The sequence below is a fragment of the Gopherus evgoodei genome, chromosome 1 (assembly GCF_007399415.2).
Source record: "Gopherus evgoodei ecotype Sinaloan lineage chromosome 1, rGopEvg1_v1.p, whole genome shotgun sequence".
Classification (NCBI taxonomy): Eukaryota; Metazoa; Chordata; order Testudines; family Testudinidae; genus Gopherus; species Gopherus evgoodei.
The window spans coordinates 308784378-308810522 of NC_044322.1; the positions used below are offsets into that span (position 1 = coordinate 308784378).

Genomic DNA, 26145 nt, shown 5'->3' on the forward strand with positions numbered 1-26145 from the left:
TTTTTCACTCTCCGTTAAGGTAGTTTAGTGGTTGGAAATAAGGAGAGCTATTACTTTGACTAGCTCGATCTCTCTATGTGGTCTACAAGCAGTTGGTCCATGGACAAGTTTAAGAATTGCTTTAATAATTTTTTTTTCTAAATAAAAACTCGATAATTTAGGTAATCTGGAATCCATAAATTTAGTTCTATTAGCATCTCTCGAATTGACTGCTGAGAATTCTTTGTGGAAAAGGTATATATCACAACATAAACATAGTTTGATCAGCCTCTCTCTCTCTCGATAAGATTGTATGTGTATGTTATGAGTTATATACATTAATGGACTACTCAATATTTCATTTTTCCATTCTTATATGCGCTAGTAGCAATTTCCTCTCAAAGCAATTCCCAATAGTTTTTACTGGTTATTCTCCATAAATTGCTTCTTGGCTCTTACCTTTTTTTAATTTTATTATTTATTTTTTTTACACTGTTAAAGGCATTTGGAGAGTCTCACTTGGGAGTGCATACAATATTGCTGTTGCATTAATGCTCTTAAATATATAATTAAAGAAGAGCAAAATGTGTTAAAATTGAGACCAAAGTGTGTCATCTTAATTTTTGTACAGGTGGTATTTCAGATGAAAGAAATAAGGAAACTGCATCTGTGAAGATAAACAAGGTTTGTTCAAGTAACTGGAGGAAATATCTTGGTTGAAACTAACTAGGAAGTGAAAGTGTCAAGTTTTTTTATACTGTAAATTACTTTGAAAGTCAACTAGTCTGTTTTGTCTAAAATACTGCATATCTGTAGTTATTTTTAAAAAAAATAGCAAGTGATTTAAGTAATACTAGTTATGTGAACTTTTTCTTTTGACAGTCTACCTGCAATACAGTTTTGTACTGGTACATTTTGTTCTCTTATACTAAAATGTCGCAACAGTACCCTGCAATTACCTAAAAGTGAGTTGCAATATAGTTCCAAGTCTTAGATTGTGGCAGCTGGAGTGCTCAAAGAAAGTTCTTCTCTAAAGAAAAATAGTTTGGAACTTTATTTTCTCACCAACTTGAGGCATCAACCACAAGCTCCTAGGCAAAGAAATTAAAATATAGAAGTCACAGAGAGAGGAATGCCTGAATCAGCAGGTGTACTTAACCAAATAATTTGCTATGCAAATGAACATTCAGATTTAGAAAAAACCCATTTTTATGGGATTATCTGAAGATAACCAATTAGCATCTTCCAGTTCTTTTGCTTTCTTTGTATAATTTAATGTAACACCAAAGGTTCAGAGCCAAGGTTACAAGAAGCCATGAAGTCTCCAGCCAGTTTTTACCTTTTCATAGCTAGCTGTAATCATAGAGACCTTCACTCTGTGCCCAGAGTTTTTCTTGGATTTTACCTAAGAATTCTTTATTTGCTGTTAGTTACATTAGACAGTTACAGAAACGTAGAACTATTTAAAAAAAATGTATCATACATAGTTTAGGTTTCATGGCCCCAGTTTTCCTGGTGTAAGATCCACGTTTCTGGTGTCTGATGGGCCTTGAGGATGTTTGTTTTTTGGATCATTGTTTCTTGAGTTGGGCCTTTACCTCTTGGAGCCCAAAAGTAGTTCTATACTTCCTCTTCCTCTGACAGCCCCGCAAGCCAGGTCTTTTGATCTGTTTGTTGGGGCCTCATTCCCAAGCAGATACGAAGTTATCATTCATGCACTTAGAAGCATCTGAAGTCAGGGAAAAAAGCCTTTGATGTCAGATCAGTCACTTAATCTAGCTCTGGGATGGATGAATACTCTGCTTGTCCAGTTCCAGTGCTGTTTGTTATGCCATTTTTGGAATAATCTTAATCGTTGAAGCTGAAACCTGTTATTAGAAGGCAATATGCATAAGGTACCCAGTCTTTCTGCAGCAGAAATCAATAGAAAAAAGACTCCTGTTAATATCAGTGGAAGAGAGAGAGTTCAGAACTATCCAAAACAAAATTTGTTGCTTACATACAGCACCTATTTACTTTAAATATAGCTAGTTTTTAAGGCTATTTAACTATATGGAAAGAGTGAAAAGATGGTAAGCCATTGAGACTAGGGATTCTAGCTATACCTTTGCAAGACATTATGTCCTAGTGCAAGTTTCCATAGCAAAAGCATCCTTTGGTTTGACAATCCTTCAGTCATCAGTACTGCACAGGTTTTCACACCTTCCTCCTCATGAGTACTGTCTCAGTCATCCATAGTGGAATACGCAGAGGGAGTTGAAGAAAGAGGTTCTTATCTTGTATGGTAACTGGAGTTCTTTGAGATGTGTGGTCCATGTCTGTATTCGACCCCCTCTGCTTCAGATTCTTGACGCATGATTTGCAGTAGAGAAGAGGCAGCCAATCCACAGCATTCCTACTCTCAATTCAGAGCACAAGGAGATAAGGAGTATAGTCACAGACCAACAGATACTGCTAGCAAAAATCCTCCAGTCTTATCACACATGTAGCCACAGTAAAATGCAGGTATGGACCACGTGTCTCAAAGAACTGCAATTACTATACATGGAAGTGACCTGATTTTGAATTTTCCTCTTATTTAAAATATATATATACTTGAAATTGAAACAAAACATTTAGTCTTGTTCAAACAGCTCTAATAATGAACACCAAATAGACATGAAAAAATGTCATTGTCAGTGGTCATACATTAAACTTCAGGAATTTTTTTTGCATTGTGAACAACAGTGTCACTTTGTAGTTTTCAGAATGTTTGAAATATGACATCTTTGCTCTTTGTCCCGGCAAGAAAGGAATATTGATTATTAGGGCTGTCAATTAATTACAATTAACTCGTGATTAACTCAAAAAATTAATTGCACTTTTAATCATACTGTTAATAATAGAATACCAATTGAAATTTATCTTAAATATTTGTGGATGTTATTTTACATTTTTAAATGTATTGATTTCAATTACAACACAGAATACAACATGTACAGTGCTCACTTTATATTATTTTTTATCACAAATATTTGCACTGTAATGGAATGGTGGTCGAAGCATGAAGAGACATATGAATGTTTAGTTCATCTGGCACGTAAATATCTTGTGATACTGGCTACAACAGTGCCATGCGAACGCTTGTTCTCACTTTTGACATTGTAAGCAAGAAGTGGACAGTATTATCTCCTGCAAATGTAAACAAACTTGTTTGTCTGTATAATTGGCTGAACAAGAAGTAGACTCTCAAGTTTTATATTTTATTTTTGAGTGCAATTATTCTTTTCATATAATTCTACATTTGTAAGATCAATTTTCATGATAAAGAGATTGCACTACAGTACTTGTAGGAGAGGAATTGAAATACTATTTCTTTTGGTTTTTACAGTGCAAATATTTGTAACCTAAAAGTAAATATAAAATGAGCTCTGTACACTTTGTATTATGTTATAATTGAAATCAATATATTTGAAAATGTAGAAAATATCAAATATTTAAATGATATTCTATTAATATTTAACAGCGCGATTAATTTTTTTTAATCATTTGACAACCCTATTGATTATTCAATTTTTAATCTGGTATGCAATTTATAAACTGCAATATTGGAGGTGCCTGCATTGTTGGGTTATTCATAGGAATAAGAACTCTGATATCTGCCTCCTGTTGCTGTCATTACTGAGACTTTCTTGTAAGCAATTGTGGATAAACTTTTATGGTTCATTTTTACTAAAGTTATGAGAAATATTTGCTTAAACACATTTTTATGTTCATGTACTGTAGCATGAACTTACCTATAAACGCTGCAATCAACTGCTGATTTGTATCATGTCTCCCTGAATTTAATTTTTTTTTTTAAATCACAATTGCAAAAGCAAACTACCACAGATATGATAAATTTAATTTGTTTATGTACTGGTGATATTTATTATCTAGCATCAAAAATGCAATAGGCAATTTATGGACAAAAGGAAAACGAAGTATGTACCAGGGACCTCAGTGGATTTAGTTATCCCAGCATCCAAAAACTACATAGAATTTACGTTCAGGCAGCTTATGTGCAAAATTCATTATCACAATCACTGAAGAGCAAGGACATCTCAAATTTTGGCAACCTGATTGAACATGCTGTAACACACCACACATGACATTATGCCATCACTGACAGACTCTGCACCTCCACAAGATGGTTCTTGACGCTTCTAACTTACTCAGCAAAACAATGAATGCACAACATTCCTCTAGATTGTACTCTAATACAAAACCTGATCCTCGACAACAGTATAACATTTTCTGTGGTGATATGAGCAATTAATAAGTGTACGTGGTGGTTGTCCATGGGGAAACATGAGGTTGGAGTTAGTTTTTTGCATTCAGCTCACTGCATTTGTGCCTCAGCTCGCTGCATTTCTAACAAAATGACTGAGAGTGCACTGACTTGGGGCTCTCCCCAACTCTAGGCTTCTCTGAAACCTCTCATCCTTAACTCACCCCCCCCCCCCATTTCCTGTTCTCTCCAAACATAAAAACACTTCTTCTCAGGAACATAGACACCTATTCTGCCCCTATCCCTTGCAAAATCCATTCCCCTCTCTGCTTCCTTCCTTGTATGCTCCTGTCCATGGTGCTGTTGCCTGGTTTGCTGGGGGTCCCAGATGGCTCTGAAAGCTGCTGCTTCTGCCCCTTTATAAAGCCTCTTTTCCCCTGCCCCACTGCAGATGTGTACAATTCTATATGCCCCACAGACCTCATCTGTCCCTGCCTATCTACAGTTCTCCATGCTGCCCAACTGCCTCTTTAGGGTCTCTGCTAGGTTGATCTGGTGACTCCAGGTAGGCTGACCACATTGGAGGAAGGAACTAGCTGAATTTGATTTGTGCATTGACTTTTTCTAGCAAAGATGATGAATGTGATCATACATAACTTAAGCTTTCTTAAACCCACGAAGTTCGAAACCTGTCATCTTTCTGAACTCTTTCTGATGTCCCTGTGTGTGGGTTTAGCTATTTGTTGGTATTATGGCTCATTAGCTAGAGAAGTTAGGAAAAACCATGAGACCAAAAAAAATTCAAAAAGATCTAATTTTTAAATGTTTCCTCTGCCAAAGCTAAAGAAAATCTGACTACAAAAAATTAAATTGGCCAATGAAGAGCATATGTATAAAACCTGGAGATTGAATTCAAACATTTGAGTATAAAAGTTTTAGTCCTGCATTATCCACACATCTCAATACAGGTTTAACTATAAAGCTTCTGTAATATGCATCTGAAGGAAATCTTTTCAGTATAATTTAAAGTCTATGGACAGTCATGTATTAAGCACTAAAGATGCGGAAGATTTAGTATTGGCTCTCTCTCATTTACACTTTTCTTTTGTAGCCCAGAAGACAGACCTGCTCCAATGAGTGCTTCAGAAATCATTTCTGCAATAGATCTCCTTCCACTGGAGAATCCTTCTCCAGCTATAGAAATGACTGGTGAGTATTTGCTAACACACATAAGGTTTAGCATTGTAGATGCAGTAATTATAGTTAAGTGATGCTTTCATTTATATTTTATTACTCCCAAATGCATGTAATTGTCTTACGCTCTTTGCTAAACAAAAGCCTGCATTTTTCCTTTAAAATCTGATATTGGAAATAGAGACCTCAGTTCAGCAATCCATCCCTATTCACCAAAGCATGTACATGCTTAAGTCTCACTGGCTTGAATAGGATTTAACCACATGCTTAACTTTAAGCACTGGCTTACTGCTTTGCTGAATTAGGTAGGACCATTATTAGTTGACTCTCAGAATAATGAGAGAACACTATTCAGAGCAGGGGCAGAGTTTAAAAAAAAAATTAGGTTGCTCAGACAGCAGAGAGAATCTTCTGTTTTTGATCTTACTTGGCACAGAGAGGAGTACTTTTCCATCTCCCTGAACCAGCTTTTGCTAAATGGTCCAGTACTTTTAAAGTCAGTAAAGTATGAGATCACAAATATTTTGGGGTTGTTCAGGTGGGTGGTCATGATAAGGGAGAGTTTGGGGAACTCATGATGCATACAAAATGTCTAAAGAGAGAGAAAAATAAAGAAAACCTTAAACACTAGTTGGATAATAAAATGGAGAAATTATATATCATTGAGTACTGTATAACTTAAGAAATGCAGTTCCTCCTCACTTGTCCCATATACACTACCAATACTAAATGTGAGGGTAACCCAGTTTCTTCACTCTTTAATCTCATCACAGACCTTTTCCTCAGGCTATATATTTGGGAGTCTTCTAGAGGATTGATGAATGCTGAAACTCTTCTCTAGAGGAGTTCATGAATTTAAAATCCCATACTCAATTCCTTCATGACCTTTTGAGATGTAATTCAACACATCACTTCCCAAATCTGTGTGTCTATTTATGACCCAGTCAAAAGATGTCAGATACTGCGTTCTGCTCTCACCTTAGTAATTCCCACCTTTTCTTAGTGTCATAGCTTAACACATAGCTCTGGGACAGTCTGACTCAGTTTCACGTTCAGGTGGGTGGGCATGAATAAATCTTGAAACTTAAAATGTTTAGAAATATTTTTAAACTAATTTAGGAATAATTGACTTCTGATAAATTTGCTTGTATCAGTTACTGACATGCATAATATCCAAGACTGGCATAATGCAAACCTTTTTAAAAAAGTTCTGAAATTTATCTTTCAGTACAGAACTTACAGAAATCCATACAGTGATCAGACAGAAGAGACGAGAACTGGAATTGTCATCATCCTCTATGTTAGCTAGAGTTCAAAGGTAAAGAAATGTTTCCTATCCAAAGTGTTCAATGGTTTTAAGTGGATAAAAGTTTAAATGGGAACTCAGGTTTGAAATCACATTATTCAATTGTTTTTTAGATATAATACCATAAACATAAAACTAAAATCTGTTTTCAGATCATAATTTTCTACTTTTTCACAGCTGGTTATTTGTTACTTTTATGTAAATTAAGACTTTTTATTGTACATCCTGGTACTTGCTTTTCACGTGCATCAGTGTGATAACCTCGCTGTGCACTGATCTGTGAGCCTTCATATGCCATTTTTCATACATGTGGGTCTAATTTAATTTTGCATGATTCAGGGATTGTCAGTGTTTGTTTAATATGTGCATGTTGCCTATTCTTAGAATAATTCTTCTGATTTAAAGGCAGACTACTAAATTTCAAGACTTAAACCTTAACTTTAAACCAGTTAGTCTTACCCTCTCCCATGGTTAGTTGACACTTTCTTCAACCCGGGGAGGAAAAAAATCCACATTTTTCATCCAAGATAAAAAATAGCCAAGGGGGGGAATGGATGGATCTTGATGGTTTTAGCAAATGAAACACGAAGCACATACTATTTCAGTTTATTTTTATTTTTCATAGTCTCAGCCTATAACCTTTTAAATTTGAGATCAGTTATACTGGCTGTGTAATGGAAAGCTGCTTTGAATAGCTGCTTGAATAGTTCCTCAGTTTTGTTCTTGTGTGATTCCATTTCTTAATTAGATCAAGCCAGATTTCACTAAACTGTGCCAATAATGCCATCAGCTCATCTGTCAAATCCCTCCAAAATTTCCTTGAATTGCATTTGTAAGTTTAGTGTCTTTCTGTAGATTCTTTTGAGCATGCCTGGTTTTTTTGCATTGAGCAATAGAGGACTTTGATCGAATTTTCACACACCCTTGGTAGCTCAATGCAAAGGTAGAGATACAATTTTCCTGAGAGCTCAACTGAATGTGATTGCAAATGGGAAGATGGAGCATCAGTCTCATTTTCTAACAGCCAAATAAGGTGATAGTTGTTGCAGAAGTCTTATTTTTGGACTTCAGATGTGTTTTAGGAGTGTGGTAAGTGTTAATACTTTAACGAGACAGTGCTGAACACGCATTCATCATGCATTTTCAAAATAATTGCATCGGAGGAGTTCTCTCATATCTATCTTTTTTTTTTTGTTTTCTGAGCAAATGGGAGAGAGTTCTTAAACTTTCTTCAGTGTGCTTAGCTGACAGACATAATCAGCAGTTTGAATACACTTTTCTGTTGTTTTCAATTTAAACATAGAATCAACATAATTAAGAATAAAATGAAATCCCTCAACAGATGTGTATAACTGTTAATCGGACACAAGAACTGACTCAATATCTTGTATTAATGTCAGTGTTGATTATTATAGTTTCTCTTTTTTCTCCTGTATTTTTTCCTCTTGCAACTTCTAGTGCTATACTTAAGAATTATTCTGTCCTGAGGTGTAAACTCAGGACAAAATACATCAATCATTTTTTAAATTACTTATTTTCTGTGTAGAAGGCCATTTTGTTTGCATATCACAAGATTGCAACTCCTTTTGTCAAGTTGAATTTAAGCCTGTCATTTGTTGAAATGTCTTAGTCACTCATTAATATTTGCCATTTTTTTGTTTTTAAAGAGAAGAGACAGCTCCTGATAAATCTTATGTTGTAAACCTTCTAGAAGTCTTGGAACAACATTTAATTTAACCATTATAATTTAGATCAGGGGTCAGCAACCTTTCGGCAGTGGTGTGCCGAGTCTTCATTTATTCACTCTAATTTAAGGTTTTGTGTGCCAGTAATACATTTTAACGTTTTTATAAGGTCTCTTCTATAAGTCTATAAAATATAACTAAACTATTGTTGTATGTAAAGTAAAGAAGGATTTCAAAATGTTTAAGAAGCATCATTTAAAATTAAATTAAAATGCTGATCTTACGCCTCCAGCCTGCTCAGCTCGCTGCCAGCCTGGGGTTCTGTCCACCTAGGCCGGCAGCGGGCTGAGCAGGGCCTGTGGCCGGGACCCCAGACCTGGGTGGGGAGGTTTCAGGGGTCAGGGCAGAGGGCTGGGGGAAGGGGTTCAGGACAGAAGGCTGGGGTGGAGGGGAGTTCAGGGATGAGGGCTGGGATGTGGGAGGGGGTTAGGGCAGAAAGCTGGGTGTGTGTGGGGGTCAAGGTCAGGGCAGAGGGCTGGGAGTGGGGGGGCTCAAGGGTCACGGCGAAGGGCTCGGTGTGTGGGGGGTGCAGGGCAGAGGGGTGGGGATGCAGGGCAGAAGGCTAGGTGTGTGTTGGGGTGGGGGGGTGCAGGGCAGAGGGCTGGGGGTATGGGAGCTGCAGGGCAGAATGCTGAGTGTGTGGGGGGGTCAGGGCAGAGGGCTGGGGTGCTCGGCTTGTAGGGGTGCTCCCAGCCCCCTGCCCTGAGCAGCTCATGGCAGGGGGCTGGAAGGGATGTGCCCTGTTCCACCCCTTTCCCCAGGGCTCCGTCCCTACCTCTCTCTGTCTCCTCTAGGGAACTGCCTGCATGCTGTTGCTCTCCCCCCTCCCCCACTAGGGCCATCAGGTGATTGGCACAGGGAAGGAGAAGGGGCGGGGCAGGAAAGCACCACTCTGGGGGAAAAAGCAGGGGAGAGGGAAGCTTGGTTGCTGCAGAACCAAGCTTCTGCCTCCTGCCCCTGCAGGGGAGAGCGGGGGGGCGGGGGGGGCTGAGGGGCTGGGGGCGAGGACTGCAGCAGGCAGCTACGTGCTGCTCAAAATCGGCTCACGTGCCATGTTTGGCATGCGTGCTGCAGGTTGCCGACCCCTGATTTAGATGTTTACTTTGTGCTGAGAATCATGATAGTATCAAAAATCGATCTCGTTAGAAAGTTTCATTCAAAGGCATGCTTGATGTTGAAGAATCCAAAAAAACCCATATGAGATGAGCATGAATTCTTTGTTTTACTACTTACCTCATTCTGATAGTGTTTGTTTTAGTGTGGAAAAATGGTTTTAATTACTTCAGTGAATTATTTCCTACTACTTACTTCAGCTCTAGGCATATTGAATGAGAAATTTATATGTAATTTTAGTAATAGTTAGATACTAATCTTCACTTGCAGTGTTAATCAGTAGATTTCACACTTACTACAGGTAAAACTAGAAATGATCTAGTGAAATGAACACTGTGAAGCAAAAAAAAAATAAGGTGAGCTAGCCAGCATTTAAGTAGAACCATGTTGTCAGATATCCTGTTTACTTTCCAGAAGTTTCTGGTCATCTTAGTTCTGTTAAAGCTCATAAATCCACCTAGTCTTCAGCACCTGATGACAATTGGCTCTGTTGGCTAGCCACACCGCTTTCCCCAGTCACCAGTAACTTTACCCACTTTTCTTTCCCTCTGGATTTCTAGGCAGTTCTGTAACTTTCTTATCATTTCCTAATAGACATAACAAGAACCTTAATGTTGTCACCACTTCCCTTTCTATTTTTAGAATAGTTTTCCTTTACTGATATGAGGTGTTTAGGTTCTAATTTCAGAGTGATAAAGAAGTTTAAAAAGATAGATCACTGGATGGTGTGTTCTGGGTTTTCATACCCCACCCTCCAACAACTCTGCCCTCCCCAAGCAAAATCCATCTTGTTCTGTCCATATGTTCTCCATATTAGTAAATATACCAGTATTTGCTACCTTCTCCTGACTGCAGCAAACCAACTTATTCTCCATATAACATGATATGGCACACTGGATCCCTTACCTCTGTGTTGGAAACTTCTGGTTCTTCCCTACATCCATAAAAGAAACATTTCTGGAAAAAATGATAACTCTTCTCTCCCCCTACTGTTTTTCCAGAACTCTTGTATCTGAGGGAGAAGGAATCTCTCATCCCTTCACTGTGCTCCAACAGGAGAAAGGTTCTCTTAGAAGTATTTCTTCTGCTTAGCCAATGGAGGGAGATTATTATTGGACTGACTATGAGGGCCTACAGCAGGACTTGGATTTTTCTACTGAAACCTTGCTCCAGGTTGTTAGTTATGTCTGATTTCGTCTAAAGGATTATACAGAGTTAGTTATTTTGTTTTTTTCAATGAATAAGGAATCCTGAAGAATACATCTTTCTGGGAAAGAGAGCCTACTCACCATCAGCTTTGACTCTCTGTATCACTAGCTACAGGCAGTCCTAGGTATAATGTTCCATTGGTGAGCATGGTGAAACATGATATTACTTGCTTAGTACATTAAATGACACTGTATCTTATTTTTCTAAAGTTCTTCCTATACCATTGTACCTTTTTCATTGCTTCAATGTTTTTTAATATTACAGAAATTCCTTCATGTTTTGTGAAGCTGAAGCAGAAACCTTTCTTCTAGCTTCCAGTGTAATGCCAGAGACTGTTTTTCCAACACATACCACGCCTTTGGAAAAATTTGGTAAACTTTTTTTTTTGTAAGTTTTTTTTTTTATAGTTCATATAAACTGTTGTCCCACTATAATTCTATAAATTAGATGAACTGTTGAGTTATAAAGAAAAATTGTAATGAAATGCAGTGCAGTTAGTAAGCTTCAAACCCAGATATTTTTATCACCAATTTTCAAGGTTAAAATTTAGGAGGTAAATTGTTGTGCCAGTTTCCTAATAATTGGTCAGTTACATAAAACACTTGTTTTCTTCATTTAGTGAAGAGCAAAATGTTTTCTATATGAAATTTTCTTATATAATTCTGTATATCAAAATTATATGAATCTTATATTTAATCTTGTAACCTTATCAAACTTGTTGAAAGGATGGATAGCAGCTTTACTAATACGTTATATATTGTTTAACAACCTAGATTGGCAGTGTTCTACAAATGTCGTGAAGGAATCTTGTACAGGAGGAGGAGTGGTCTAGATTAGTATTTAATTGGTGGGGCACAGCCCTTCACCAAAAGGTGAGGGGAAAAAACTGGCATAATCATTTGATCTTTAAGATCCAGTAGGAATTTGGGAGTGGGGCAGCAGGGAAGGAGCATGCTCTCCCTCCTGCTCCAGTGACTACCATTTAGTGCCTGCTCTAGTCCCTCCTGCCCTCAAAGCCAGTTAGAATGGAGATCTTCCTCTCCCCCCCCACCCCCCAACCTGCACAGCTCTGAGATGTGCGGAGCAGAGCTTTCAAAGACAGCGAGACTATCATCAAAACCTCTTTGAAGCAGTATTGCCTCAAAGCTAAGTGCTGGGCAAGCAGAGAGAGACTTTGGGGCTTCAATGCAAACAGCAAACACAGGGAAACACCTACCAAAGGACAAGAGCAGGGGGTGAGAACAGCTCCATCAGTAAAAGTACAAAATTGTAGCAAGCAAAAACTTTACCCCTCTCCTGGGGGGAGGGAGGGAGGGAGATATTGACTTTTCAGGGCTCTACTGTTTAGCAGTGCAGGTTAACTGGTTCTCTTTCCCCTCATCCCTGCCCATTTTCCTATCCTTTACTGCATCTAGTAGTGTTAGGTGAACATGTTAGCTGGATGCTGCCGCTAAAATTCTCAGTGACTGAATAGTTAGTATTGACATTTAAATTATAACGGTTTTTGACTGGGTGTCAGCTTTGCGATTATTAAAGCCATATAATGTCCCTCAAAGCTATTGTTTCACCCCATCTGCAGATTCAGGAGCGCATTTCAGTAGTTTAAAGACTTTCTAGCCCCTTTAAGGTGAAGAAACGTAAGATTTGTCAGCACCTGGGAGTTATACCAGAAAAGCTACAGTGCTATAGTTATTCTGCTATAGCTGTGCTGGTCAATTTCCCCATGCAACCAAGCCTTAATATGCTTTAAATTAAACTCAGGCAGACATTGGAGCCAGGAGCAGAGAGAAATATAAAAGCTTTGTTATTGATTCTACTTTTAAATTTACTCTCCTCCCCTAATTTTATCTTGAAATATTGGTTAACTTTCATACACTTTCTCTCTTTGAGGCTGGTCCTATTTTGTGGTTACAGATATTTGACTTGGAAACTCGATCCTCTTAACTGAAGGTGGGGTCAGCAATTAAGAAAAGGGGCTCTTCTCAGGATGCTTAGGGATTGCCCTACAGTGATTGAGATGTGGGGCAGGAAAGCACATGATTCCAGCTGCTCTTTTTTAAAACATGGAGCTAGGTTGATGGGAATCCGCAGCAATGGAATGTGGGAGTGCTAGACTTCTCCCCTGAAGTGACTGGGCTTTTCTATTAGACTGCACCAAAAGTAGAAGTGTATACACTTTTATTTGAAAAGTTAATGAAATGAAATATTGAACATTTTATTTAAACAGGTCCCAAATTGTTATTCATATTGGGTCTAATTAGAGTTGATAATGCTAGCAGCCCTTCAAGTGTTGTTGACACGTCATATACCTAATGCAAGACAGGGAACTAAAATCTTCACATTGCCTGCTGGAAGAAACCAAAAAACACTGAGTGTGGGTCTTGCCAGGGAAATAAGAGGAAAAGATTTTTATACCTTTTTAAAACAAAAAATCTATTGTTTTTATTATGCTTTTTCATTTGTTCCCTTTATTGGAATTCAGTTTTGTATTTACAAGTATTTCACTTTATCTTTTAAAGAATAATTGTTTTGAAATGTGAAGTTATCTTGTTACTCATTGGTATATGAAAGTCAAAAGGACTTCTTCGGTAACTTGAAAAGGGTGCATGGACGGACACCCACGAGATGTTCATTTATATGTACTTAAGCCTTGTCTGAACTAGAATTTAAAGATATTCTTAGCTAACACATTTTAAAAGTCTAATGTGAACAAGGCAGTATGGGGTTAAATGCATGCTGAACTGTGAGAATTGAAATGTACAGAGCAACCTCAGCAAGACAAAACCTTAAAGAAAACATTGTAGGACCTAATCCAGGTTTTCACTGTTCAGGATGTGAACTCTGCTTGAAGACTTTCTTAGGTCTGGTCTACCCTATAAACTTTGGGTACTATAATAATACCTGTTATGGATATGAGTTTTTCACAACATTTTTATATGAGCAAAAAGTGGCCCTAGTGTAGAATCATTCATACCATAGAAAAAATGCTTTTGCCAGTATAGCTTGTTATAAGTGATGCTTGCAAAAGCCCTTTTTTGCTGGTAGAAAATGCATTTATGTTAGGAGGGTTTGCCATGATAGCTATACCAGCAGACCTTTTCTAGAATACGATCTCAGTCTGTTCTCCCCTCTGAGTGAGTGTCTCCTTGGAAAGCTTTAGCTCCATGGCAGCAACATTTTAGAGTATGGACTTCTCCATGTTGAAGTTATGCATACAGTGTCATTTTTGTCACTTGCACGGAGGCGATTTAATGTGTCATTGCCTTATAAAAGGAAGTCTTCTAACATTCACTTCTGGTGTGGAGACTGAAGCTTTCCTACCACACACAAATTAAACAATTTTAACAGTTTGGGAAATTTAAGCCACTATAGGTGAAATGTAGAGCTTCAACACTTGTCTAGATTGCAAGTTGACGAGGTGAAGAAGGCAAGTGACAATTTGATGTATAACTCTTTCACTTTTAGTTCTTGGGCTGTAGATTCACAGAATGGTTTAGTTATTTTAAATGATTTAATTTTCATCATCATAGTTACAGTCATTGCTCACAGTTTAATCTTTTGGTGCCTGGAGAAAAAGTTTAGTTTGGTATTAAGTGTTTATCAGTGGTACCTAACCTCTGACTGGATGTCCCACATTGTAGGGTACAGGACCCATAAAGAACACTGCAGCAGATTTACTTGCACTCAGTTTGAAAATAAAAAGTGGTGGTAAAAAAACTCTTAAAAAAATAAAACAAAGGCACCACAGCATACCTACCAAAGTCTGCCTCATCTCTAACAGGCACGTTACACTTGTGGAGCGTTGTGTGTAGTGGCAGAAGAGAGATTCTACTCTTTCATCAACTTGATGTGATATTGCATTAGTGAATCTACAAATGCAGTATTATTTGGGCAGGCAGTTCCATTATAAGACCATATTTTTTGTGCAATTAGACTTTCAAAAAAACGAAAATAAAAAAACCACCCTTTCAGTTGAAATTTCTTATGCTTTTCCTAACCCAAACGTGACTTTTTGTAAAATTTGGCAAATTCCATTTACCTGCTTTACATTGCATAACAAATTTTCCACCCTAAAAACATTATTTGGGGGTTCTTACTTCTCAGCTGTGGATTTGGAAATGTTACTTAAAATGATTATTTCACTTTTATTAGGATCCTAGCTAAGTCTTCTTTCAGTTCTTCCTCTTGCAAGATGATGTTTCAGAAGGAAGCTAGATCACTGACGATTGGAACCTTTTGGGCAAGGAGGAGCCTATACTGAAAACGTGAGCTCCACCTAAACCAAAACAGAACCAGATTGCTGGCATGTAAAAATTAAAAAGGTTGCAAAGGAGTTTTTAAACGTAAGAGGGAAAGGCTTCACATGTGAAGGAGCACATGGTTTGGACAGAGACATCTCTTAGGGAGGATCTGTTAAGGGGGATTATCTATATCCAAAAAAGAGAAGAGGTTAGAAGTTGATAAAGTAGAGGCAGGAGCTGAAGAGAAACAGTCAAATGAAAAAGAGGCCCATTCAGTTGCATCACATGAAGGCAGACAACTAAATATTGACAAATTTTTATAAGTGCTTGCATACAGATGCTAGAAGTCTAAATACTAATATGGGTGAACTTGAGTGTCTGGTGTTAAATGATGATATTGGGTGGAATGATGGTGATCAATGGATCATGGTAATACCAGGATATAAAATATATATAGGAATGACAGAGTTGATTGTGCTGGTGGGGTAGTTTTACTATATGTGAAAGAAAGCATAGAGTAAAAATCTGTGAATCAGACTATCATAGAATCTCTGTGAATAGAAATTTCATTCTTAAATAATGAGTATAACAGTAAGAATATACCACCAACCACCTGACCAGGATAGTGACTGTGAAATGCTTTGGGAGATTAGAGAGGCTGCAAAAATAGAAAACTCAACAATAATGGGAGATTTCAACTATCCCCAGATTGGTTGGACACAGGTCACCTCAGGATAGGATGAAGATATAGAACATCTAGACATCATTTAGAGGCTACTTTTTGGAGTACCTAGTCTTGAAACCCCCAAGGAAAGAGGAAATTCTAGATTTAGTGATAAGTGGCACATAGGATCTGGTCCAGCACGTGAATATAAATGAACCGCTCAGTAATAGTGACCATAGTGTAATTTAATTACACATCCTTGGGGGTGGGAAAATACTAAAGAAGCCCACCACAGTAGCATTTAACTTAGAAGAGGATCTAGACAAAAATGAGGACGCTAGTTAAACAGAAATTAAAAGGTACAGTTACAAGAATAAAATGCCTATACCCTGCATGGAAACTTTTAAAAAACACCATAATAAAGCCTCAAAATGTATGTGCCAAATTTAAAAAAAAAAAAAAAAAAGACCAAAAAATGCCACCATGGCTAAACAATAGTGAAGAGAGGCTATTGTAGGCAAAAAGGTATCCATTAAATTGGAAGTCAAATTCTAATGAGAAGAATAGAAAAGAGCATATCTCTGGGAAGACAAGCATAAAAGTAGAGTTAGGGAGGCCAAATAAGGAATTTGAAGAGCAAATAGCAAGATCCAAAAATTAACAGCAATGTTTTTTTTTAACCCTGCCAAACAATCAGTGGAGCCACTGGACTATCAGGCTGCTAAGAGAGCACTTAAGGAAGATGACAAGACCACTGCAGAGAAGCTAAATTAATTCTTTGCACTGGCCTTCACTGCAGAGAATGTGAGGGAGATTCCTACTTTTTTTTGTAGGTGACAAATCTGATGAACTGTCCCACAATAAGTTGTTGATGGGGGAGGTTTTGGAACAAATTGATAAATTAAACAGTAATAAATCAAAAGACCAGATGGTATTCACCTAGTAGTTCAGGAGTTCCTTCAGAACTCCTAACTGGTATGTAACTTATCATTTAAACCAGCCTCTGTACCAGATGATTGGAGGATAGCTAATGTGATGCTGATCTTTTAAAAAGGCTCCAGAGGTGATCCTGCTGATTACAGGCCGGTAATCCTAATTTCAGTACTATGCAGATTTGTTGAAACCATAGTAAAGAACAGAATTATCCAAAAAAAGAAAAAAATCAGATGAACACAGTAAATTGGTAAAGAATCAACATGGTTTTTGTAAAGGGAAATCATGCCTCACCAATCTATTAGAATTCTTTGAGTGGGGTCAACAAACATGTGGACAAGGATGATCCAGCGTATAAAGCATACTTTCAGACAAGGTCCCTCACCAAAGGCATGTAAGCAATCATGGGATAAGAGGAAATGTCCTTTTGGACAAATGGATCAGTAACTGATTTAAAGACAGGAGACAAATAAATAATTATAATAATATATGGAGCTATACTTCTTATAGAACTGGAAAGGACCCTGAAAGCTCATAGTGTCGAGCCCCCTGCCTTCACTAGCAGGACCAAGTACTGATTTTGCCCCAGATCCCTAAGTGACCCCCTCAAGGATTGAGCTCACAACCCTGGGTTTAGCAGGCCAGTGCTCAAACCACTGAGCTGTCCCTCCTCCCCAAGCATAGGAATAAATCGTCAGTTTTCACAATGGAGAGAGGTCAATAGCCGTGTCCCCCAAGGATCTGTACTGGGACCAATGCTATTCAACATACTCATAAATGATCAGGAAAAAGGGCAAATAGCAAGCAGGCAAAGTTTGCAGACAATACAAAATGACTCAAGATAGTTAAGTCCAAAGCAGACTGTGAAGGGATCTCACATAACTGAATAACTCATAAACAAAATGATAATGTTGATAAATGCAAAGTAATGCACATTAGAAAACATATTAACTACATACACGATGATGGGATCTAAATTAGCTGTTACCACTGAAGAAAGATTTTGGACTCATGGATAGTTCTCTGAAAATATTCACTCAGTGTGCAGCAGCAGTCAAAAAAGCTAACAATGTTAGGAACCATTAGTAAAGGAATAGATAAGACAGTAAATATCATAATGCCACTATATAAATCCATGGTTCGGCCACACCTTGAATACTGCATCCAGATGTGATTGCCCCTTCTCAAAAAAGATACCTCTACCCCGATATAACGCTGTCCTCGGGAGCCAGAAAATCTTACTGCATTATAAGTGAAACCGCATTATATCGAACTTGCTTTGATCTGCTGGAGCGCTGCTTTACTGCGTTATATCTGAATTCGTGTTATATCAGTCGCATTATATCAAGGTAGAGGTTTATATTAAAATTGGGAAAAGTACAGAGAAGGGCACCAGAAATGATTACAGGTATGGAATATCTTCCATATGAGGAGAGATTAAAAAGATTGGGGCTGGTCAGCTGTGAAAGGAGATGACTAAAGGGGATATGTGGAGAAAGTGAGTAAGGAAGTGTTCTTCACGTCCTTCATGTAATACAAGAATCATGGGTCACCCAGTGAAATGAATAGGCAGTAGGTTTAAAACAAAGAAAAGGAAGTACTTCCTTTTCACACAAGGCAGAATGTGTGGATCTCATTGCCAGGGGATGTTGTGAAGGTCAAAACTGTAACTTGCCTCAAAAAAGAATTCAATAAGTTCATGGAGGATAGGTCCATCAGTTGGCTTTAGCGAAGATGGTCGGGGCATAACCTCATGCTCTGGATGTCCCTGAGCCTCTGAATGCCAGATGCTGGGAGTGGACAACAGGGGATGGATCACCGATAATTGCTCTGTTCTGTTCATTCCCTCTGAAGCATTCAGCATTAGCCACTGTCAGAAGACAAGATACTGGGTTAGATGGACCATTGGTATGACCCAGTATGGCCGTTTTTATGTTGAATCTGTAGACTTAAGCAAATAGTACAATATGCTGAAATTTATGAGGTGGCAACACCTTTTGGCTTGGAGGGATTTGTGACTCATTTTGCCATGGCTATATCAGGTTTGAAGATCTGACTAGGCACACTTTCCACCTCATATGTTTGAGGCAGCTACCTCAAGTACATGCTAGTTGGCCAATATGATGCCACTTTGGCAGGATATCAGGGACTGCTTTCTTGGTGCTATCATTTTAAATAACTTTAGTCACCTGGCATTCCTTCTGAGAGTTTGGAGCCTGCATTTAAAACCAATTTCCTCTTCATCTTTAATACATATTCCTTACAGTAGTACTACTTGTCAACTGTTGCAGATTCTCTGTCACTGGAAATATTTTAAATCAGATTTTTTTCTAAAAGAGATGCTCTCATTTTTTTAGTTTTTTGTTTATTGGTTAGAAATTGCCAATTTGTGGAAAAGCAGCAAAGAGTCCTGTGGCACCTTGTAGATTAACAGAAGTTTTGGAGCATGAGCTTTTGTGGGTGGAAATTTCCAGGTATATATATGCAAGCCAGCTAGAGATAACAAGGTTAGTTCAATCAGGGAGGATGAGGCCCTGTTCTAGCAGTTGAGGTGTGAAAACCAAGGGAGGAGAAACTGGTTTTGTAGTTGGCAAGCCATTCACAGCTTTGTTTAATCCTGAGCTGATGGTGTCAAATTTGCAGATGAACTGAAGCTCAGCAGTTTCTCTTTGAAGTCTGGTACTGAAGTTTTTTTTGCTGCAGGATGGCCACCTTAAGGTCTGCTATAGTGTGGCCAGGGAGGTTGAAGTGTTCTCCTACAGGTTTTTGTATATTGCCATTCCTAATATCTGATTTGTGTCCATTTATCCTTTTCCGTAGAGACTGTCCAGTTTGGCCGATGTACATAGCAGAGGGGCATTGCTGGCATATGATGGCGTATATTACATTAGTGGACGTGCAGGTGTATGAACCGGTGATGGTGTGGCTGATCCAGTTAGGTCCTGTGATGGTGTCGCTGGTGTAGATATATGGGTAGAGTTGGCATCGAGGTTTGTTGCATGGATTGGTTCCTGAGCTAGAGTTACTATGCTGCGGTGTTCAGTTAGTGGTGAGAATATGTTTCAGGTTGGCAGGTTGTCTGTGGGTGAGGACTGGCCTGGCCTGTGAAAGTGTGGGATCATTGTCCCGGATGGATTGTAGATCCCTGATGATGCGTTGGAGGGGTTTTAGCTGGGGACTGTATGTGATGGCCAGTAGAGTCCTGTTGTTTTCTTTCTTGGGTTTGTCTTGCAGTAGGAGGCTTCTTTACAGATCCAGACTAATATGGCTACCCCTCTGAAATTTGTGGAAACAAACCCTTTTCCTGTGGAAGGGGTCCAGGATGGAATTTCCAGGGAGAGAGAATATCCAATATCCAGGTGGTTAGGACACCCACCTGAAATTTGGGAGACCTGGATTCTTACCTCAATCAGAGAGTTGAACCTGGATATCCTACCTCCCATATGACATGGGCTCTTTGCTAGTCTGCACTCACTCATGTACTCGCTCTCTGGTTTCTTGATTGAAAATTTTTGAAAAGTTTTGGGTTCATCCCAATGTGGAATGGGAAAACTTTAGAAATCTCTTAGTTTTGAAGTATGGGAAACATACCTGCAGCTATACCTGTGGCCTTTGTTATGGAGGTCAAACTAGATGATTGCAGTGGTCCCTTCTGGCCTTATAATCTACGATTCTATTAATGTTTTGATACATACCTTTACAGTATGTTGTCAGATTTTATAACTGTACAAAGTAACACCTCTACGTAGTCTGTTTATACTTTGCCAGCTGGAAGGGTTTTATATTATTACATACATTTTGTTTCATGGATTCCCATCTTAGTTAATTCAGATTCTATTAAACTAAAAATGTTTTTGCTTGTAAAAGCATGGAAAGCAGAAATGTACAGTAATCTGTTATATTAAGACTTGGAATTGTGCATTTGTAAGCATGTAAACAATTTCCTTTGTCTCTAGCCCTTATGGTTAAAAAGGGAACTTTAAAAGCATGAATTTAAACATGAACTGGTGCTGTTATCTTGGCTCTACGCATACGGCCTGAAAAACTAACTTTTAAGAACTGAAGTATGTTTAACTTCCATTACATTTTGAAACCTAAACCCGATTTAAACATCTGTATTGTTAACGTTTCACTGTTGATCATTTTTGCAAAAAAAGCAAATGTGCTAACCACCCCGCATGCTTTCCTGGGTGTTAGAAGTCCCAACTGTCCCTTTTCCAGCTACCAAAACCTCCTACTTTGCTATGACAACTTTTAAGCAGTGCCAGTAGAAAAATATGTGGCCCATTGAAAATTCAAAATTATGGCCAATGCAGAGTAAATGGAATATAGTATCATACCAACAAAAAGGATACTGTGCTTCTTATAATATTTTTCATATTACTTAATTTTTAAATTTGCCAGAAGCTGCTGCAGAATTTATTGTCCACTTTTAGTCACTATAGTGCTGCAGAAGTCAGGGAGCCTTGCAACAGAGTTTCGATCCTCCATGGCAAAGTGAAATTAGAGTCTTATTTATAAACTGTGAATTTAAGATTTTATCAGGAGTTATGCTATCATATACACTTGTTAATTAACCACCTTTCATGTGGTAATTCACAGTTGCATTGATGCCCATTTAAAAAAATGTATCTTGCAGCAGCATTGGATGTTAGCATTCTGGAGCTGCAATAAGTCTTATGCTTGAACTGGAAAATTCTGCTGTGAATTAGTCATTACAGGTGGTGAATGGTAATTTTTTTTAAATGGCATTCATTCCAACTCTTCAGATGGTAATAGTAAGACTCACTGTGGTGAAACATGGTTGCTTATTCGTTTTTTAATGCAATTGCTACCAGGGAGCCTTGCCAGTATATCTCCAACATGTTCATTTTTTTAGTCTATTTCTGTTGTTTTGAAGAAACAGTATAAGTTGGACAAGAGGCTAGATTTAGCCCTGGTGGGGTCTTATACCAAAATTTCTAATGTGCTACACATCAATATCTCTTCTTCATTAAACTTAAAATACCATGTTTGCATTCACATTATATTTAATTAATATATTTACTAAATTTTAATGTATACTTTTTTATATTAGATTCTTTGGGAAAGACATATGCTGTTGCATGTACTCAGGAAGGAGAGGAGAAAAAACAAGCCTCTGGAACATCTGGTACTAGAGGAACAAGAAAGAAGACTGCAAATACTACTCCTAGAAGATCTGCACGGAACAGAAAAACTGAGACTATGAGTCAATCTCGCAGCTCACCAAGATCAAGTAATTCTGGATGTGATGCCCCCAATGACAGTAACTCAACTATAAATGTTTCTTCTGCAGATTCAGAAAAACCAGTTTCAAAACGGAAGTCTAAAAGAGGAGTTAAACAGCAGGTATCTTTGGTTAAAAAGAAACTTAGAAGTTCTCTGCGTTCTGAAAAATCATCGAGTGATTCAGTGGAAGATGAAGTTGCTGAGTCTGATACACCTCCAGTATTAGATAAAGACCACCTGTCAGATATTGAAAGTAGTAACTCTTGCCTTATGCATAAAAATAATGCAGAAACAGAGTCTGCTAATGGCTTGGAAAGCTGCAGTGAACATGCAGAGAGTGAGGATCTTACCAGAGACTGTGACAAAGAACAAAATACCCTAGCAAATTCAGATTCAGGGTCTTCTATCCAAGAATCTCCTGTGTTAGCCTTAGAGGCTCAGAAATGTGAAATAAAAGATGTCAACAAAAATGTTACAGATTTTGAAAATAAAGATGTTTGTGAAAATATTCTTGAACAAATCGAACAGTCAGTGGATAATCACAGAGATCAATTACTTGAGGATTCAATAACACCTACGAAAGTAGATCAGACATTAGATGAATTGCCTGAGTATCCAGAATCTGTGGCAAAAGTAGTTGAGCCTTTAGATAGCCCCAGAAATGAATTGACTGAGCATCCAGAATCCATAGAAATTGATGATTCTGAGGACAAAGAACAGGCAGCAAATTGTAACACTTCAAATATTGCGAACATAAAAACTGTTCAAGACACTGAAACAGCTGTATTAATAAATAATATTTCTCTAGACATTAACGAATTGGACCAGTCTTTAGAAGAGGAGCCCATACCTGTATGTGAAGAGGCCAGAACTAAAGAGTTACTCAGGGTGAATGTTGAACAATCTAATAAACACTTTAATGAGGATAACAATGAAATGATACCAATGGAATGTGACTCATTTTGCAGTGACCAGGCTGAATCTCAAATTGAACAGCCATCACCAGTTGATAGTGTAAAACAAGAGGAGGCAAACTCATTGCAGCAAGATTCCGAAAACTGTGTATCACACTCAGGTCTTTCTGACAAAAAAGATGAAGCTTCTTCTCAAGAAACAGAATGCTCAACAGAATTTAAAAAAGATAAAAAGACTCGAACTAGAAGGTCTAGATTTCACTCTCCATCAACAACTTGGTCTCCTTCTAGGAGAGAGGCTGGGAAATCTCAGTCACCATCTCCCAAAAGAGAGACTGTCAGGGAGGGCAGGAGGTCTCGGTCACCCGACAGGGAAACTGCCAGGGAGGGCAGGCGATCTCCTTCTCGGTCTCCAAAAAGAGAGACTGTTAGAGGGGGCAGGAAAACGCCATCTCGGTCTCCTAAAAGAGAGACTGACAGGGAAGGCAGGAGATCTCCTTCTCGGTCAAGAGTTAAAGATTCCTCTCCAAGGCAAAAATCTAGGTCTCAAAGTAAAGATAGGGATAGTGATAGAGATGGACAAAGGAGAGATCATGACAGAGAGAGAAGAAATAGGAGATGGTCAAGATCCCGGTCACGATCTAGATCAAGATCCAGATCAAGAACAAGAAGTAAGGGTCCTTCATTCATTAGGAATGAGAGAGATGGTCACTCTCCTCGGTGGAAAGAGAGAGATGGTCACTCTCCTCGGTGGAAAGAGAGATGGACAAATGACAGCTGGAGAAGTCCCAGAGGAAATGATAGATACAAAAGAAGTGAACAGGAGAAACAGAATGAAAATATACAAAAAGACAATACAGAGAAAAGTACTGATGAGCAATGTTCTTCGGAAAAGCATAAGAATGATTGTCCAGACTGGGTAATGGAAAGGATAAATTCTGTTCCTGAAACCAGGAGCAGAGAGAGAGACAAATTTAAAGATCCACACTGGGAAGAAAATAGACATGATAATTCAGGACATTCTTGGAATAAAAACTTTGGTTCAGGTTGGATTTCAAATCGCAGCAGAGGTGGCCGTAACAGAGGTGGCCGTGGCAGAGGTGGTTTCATGTATGGAGACCAGAATGAAGACCACTGGCAAAATAGAAAACCCCTCTCAGGAAACTCAAATAGTTCTGGGAATGAGACTGCAAGGTTCCCAGAACATCAACCATACAGGCGTAAGAGTGAACAAGATTTTTCTTTTGATACGCCTGCTGATAGGTCTGGGTGGACATCTGCATCTAGTTGGGCTGTAAGAAAGACTTTACCTGCAGATGTACAGAACTATTATTCGAGAAGAGGGAGAAATTCCTCAAGTCCGCAGTCTGGATGGATGAGGCAAGAAGATGAAACATCTGAGCAAGGTATTCATTTTTCTCTGATTTTCATAGTATTTAAATGGAGAAAATTTCCTTTTATTTTTTTTTAAAAGAATACTACAAATCTTATGTGAATTTGACACTAACTTTTTACTGTTTTATGCAGCAAAGGCTAACTAGCAGTTGCACAGCAAACAAAATTGAAAAAGCTTACTTAAGAAGGGAGGCCTTCTTTTCTTCTCCACCCCGCTCTGTACGCTACTAAAGCTCTTGGGCTGGATGTTCAGTAACTTAAGAACTGGCCTTTGAGTCTTTGGGACTACGGTGCAACCAACCAAATATGTTCCTTAAGAAAAAGAAAAAAATCCATGTACGTTTTGCTTATTTTAGAGAGTTTACACACACCGTGGTATCGTTGGTACAGAGTGAACAGGAGAGAAATGTAATGAACTACTTACTACCTTTTTTAAAAGTGTGATTTCTTCAAGGAAGACTTAATAGTTACCAGTGAAAACATATACAAGGTACAGATTTGATCATGTGTTAACTTGATGGCACTAACCATAATGTAGCAGTCAGCTTTTTTTAGAGTGAAACTGGCTTTCATGTTATAAAGTATTTATAAATCCAAAAATGTCTTATGCTCTTACTAATTAGCAGATGGCTCTTGACTGACCTAGAGGGAGAAAAGTTCTTTATTACCCCTGTCTTGATCTTTTAGTTATTGGCCTCACAATTATCACTATGCACAGACTGTTGCAATAAACATAGGGTTATTATTGATTACAAGAGTAAACAGCAAAAGAAGTCCTTGTTTGTACAGAAGAGAATTTTTTCAGATATACACAACTTCAGTAATATCATAGGGCATTCAGAGAACTAGGAGTAGATAAAACATTTTATATAAGTGTTATTCTTCCATATTTGTTCCATTGAACATCCGCACCCAGTGGGACTGTAATATCATTTTGAGTGTTTCCTGTTAAGTTAATAAAAATATTCTGGGCTGAATAAACTTTAAAGTAGAAGGCTGAGGAGTTACTAGCTCAGGATGTGGTTAATTTTGAATTAGTGGAAAGCTCCCTCAAGTTATTAATACTCTGAAATTGTTATGAAACATGAATTAAAAAATTAAAACTACAGAACACAAATGGGATGTTACATAAAACTTACAAAAAAAATTCCTACCTTTTGCTCTCGTTCCGGTTTCTTCGCCTAGTTTTTCTTTCTCCATTTCTATTCCTAATCCCTACTTCCTACATGTCCATAAAATCCTCTTCAGAATAACTCAATGTATTCTTGTTGTTGAAAACTGAATTTGGAGGGAGAAGATTAAATTTTTCCATAATAAATTCAGTAAGACAGAGCCCCATGTTGGCCTATAGAAAAGGAGGCACATGTGGAGAGGGTGAGGTAGAAGAGGAAAGGTCAAACCTTGATCTTGAATTCAGTGACACAGTTCCCACTTATTTCAATCACATACAAAGAAAGAAAGTGAGCCAATGGATTTTTAAACAGTTCAGCAGTTTCAGTCCCAGCTTCTTAGCTTTGGGGGTTTTACTACTTACATGTACATTTTATTTAATTAAATATATTTATTTATTGCCTGCTGTTAAAGTGGGGAAGTAAAGTTGAGATAAACACTTATTTCTGGCACAGAGTGTGAACGTTGTGAGTAAGGGAGTATGTCACCCTCCCATACAGTTAGTATCCTTGAAGTGTGGATAATAACCACTCTTAGCCAATCAGAGTATAAATATCCTTATACTACAGAACGGTTATTAGAAATAACTGTAGCATGGTTGTGCAAATCAGACACCCAGAATTGCATACATGAGAAAATGTATGTTTATGTTTCAGTAACAGCGAGTTGGGTAATGTGTGTTGCATTCCTGCACTTTGGCTGAAAATTCTGTTTCAGTAAAATATAACACATTTTAAGCTGTGGTATAAATGAGTAGTTGGAGAATTCAAAGCAAAGGCTCTC

General features: G+C 38.1%; 1 protein-coding gene across 3 annotated transcripts in view; it reads left to right on the forward strand.

Moving 5' to 3' along the window:
• The window catches only part of SCAF11 (SR-related CTD associated factor 11), a 50527-nt gene that overhangs the window by 16953 nt on the left and 7429 nt on the right, over positions 1 to 26145 (forward strand). For all 3 annotated transcript variants that reach the window (XM_030548900.1, XM_030548902.1, XM_030548901.1), the window contains 5 exons: positions 611 to 663; positions 5340 to 5437; positions 6651 to 6740; positions 11060 to 11166; positions 21711 to 24203. In XM_030548900.1, the coding sequence (XP_030404760.1) occupies positions 611 to 663; positions 5340 to 5437; positions 6651 to 6740; positions 11060 to 11166; positions 21711 to 24203 (2841 nt within the window). The remainder of the gene's footprint in view (positions 1 to 610; positions 664 to 5339; positions 5438 to 6650; positions 6741 to 11059; positions 11167 to 21710; positions 24204 to 26145) is intronic.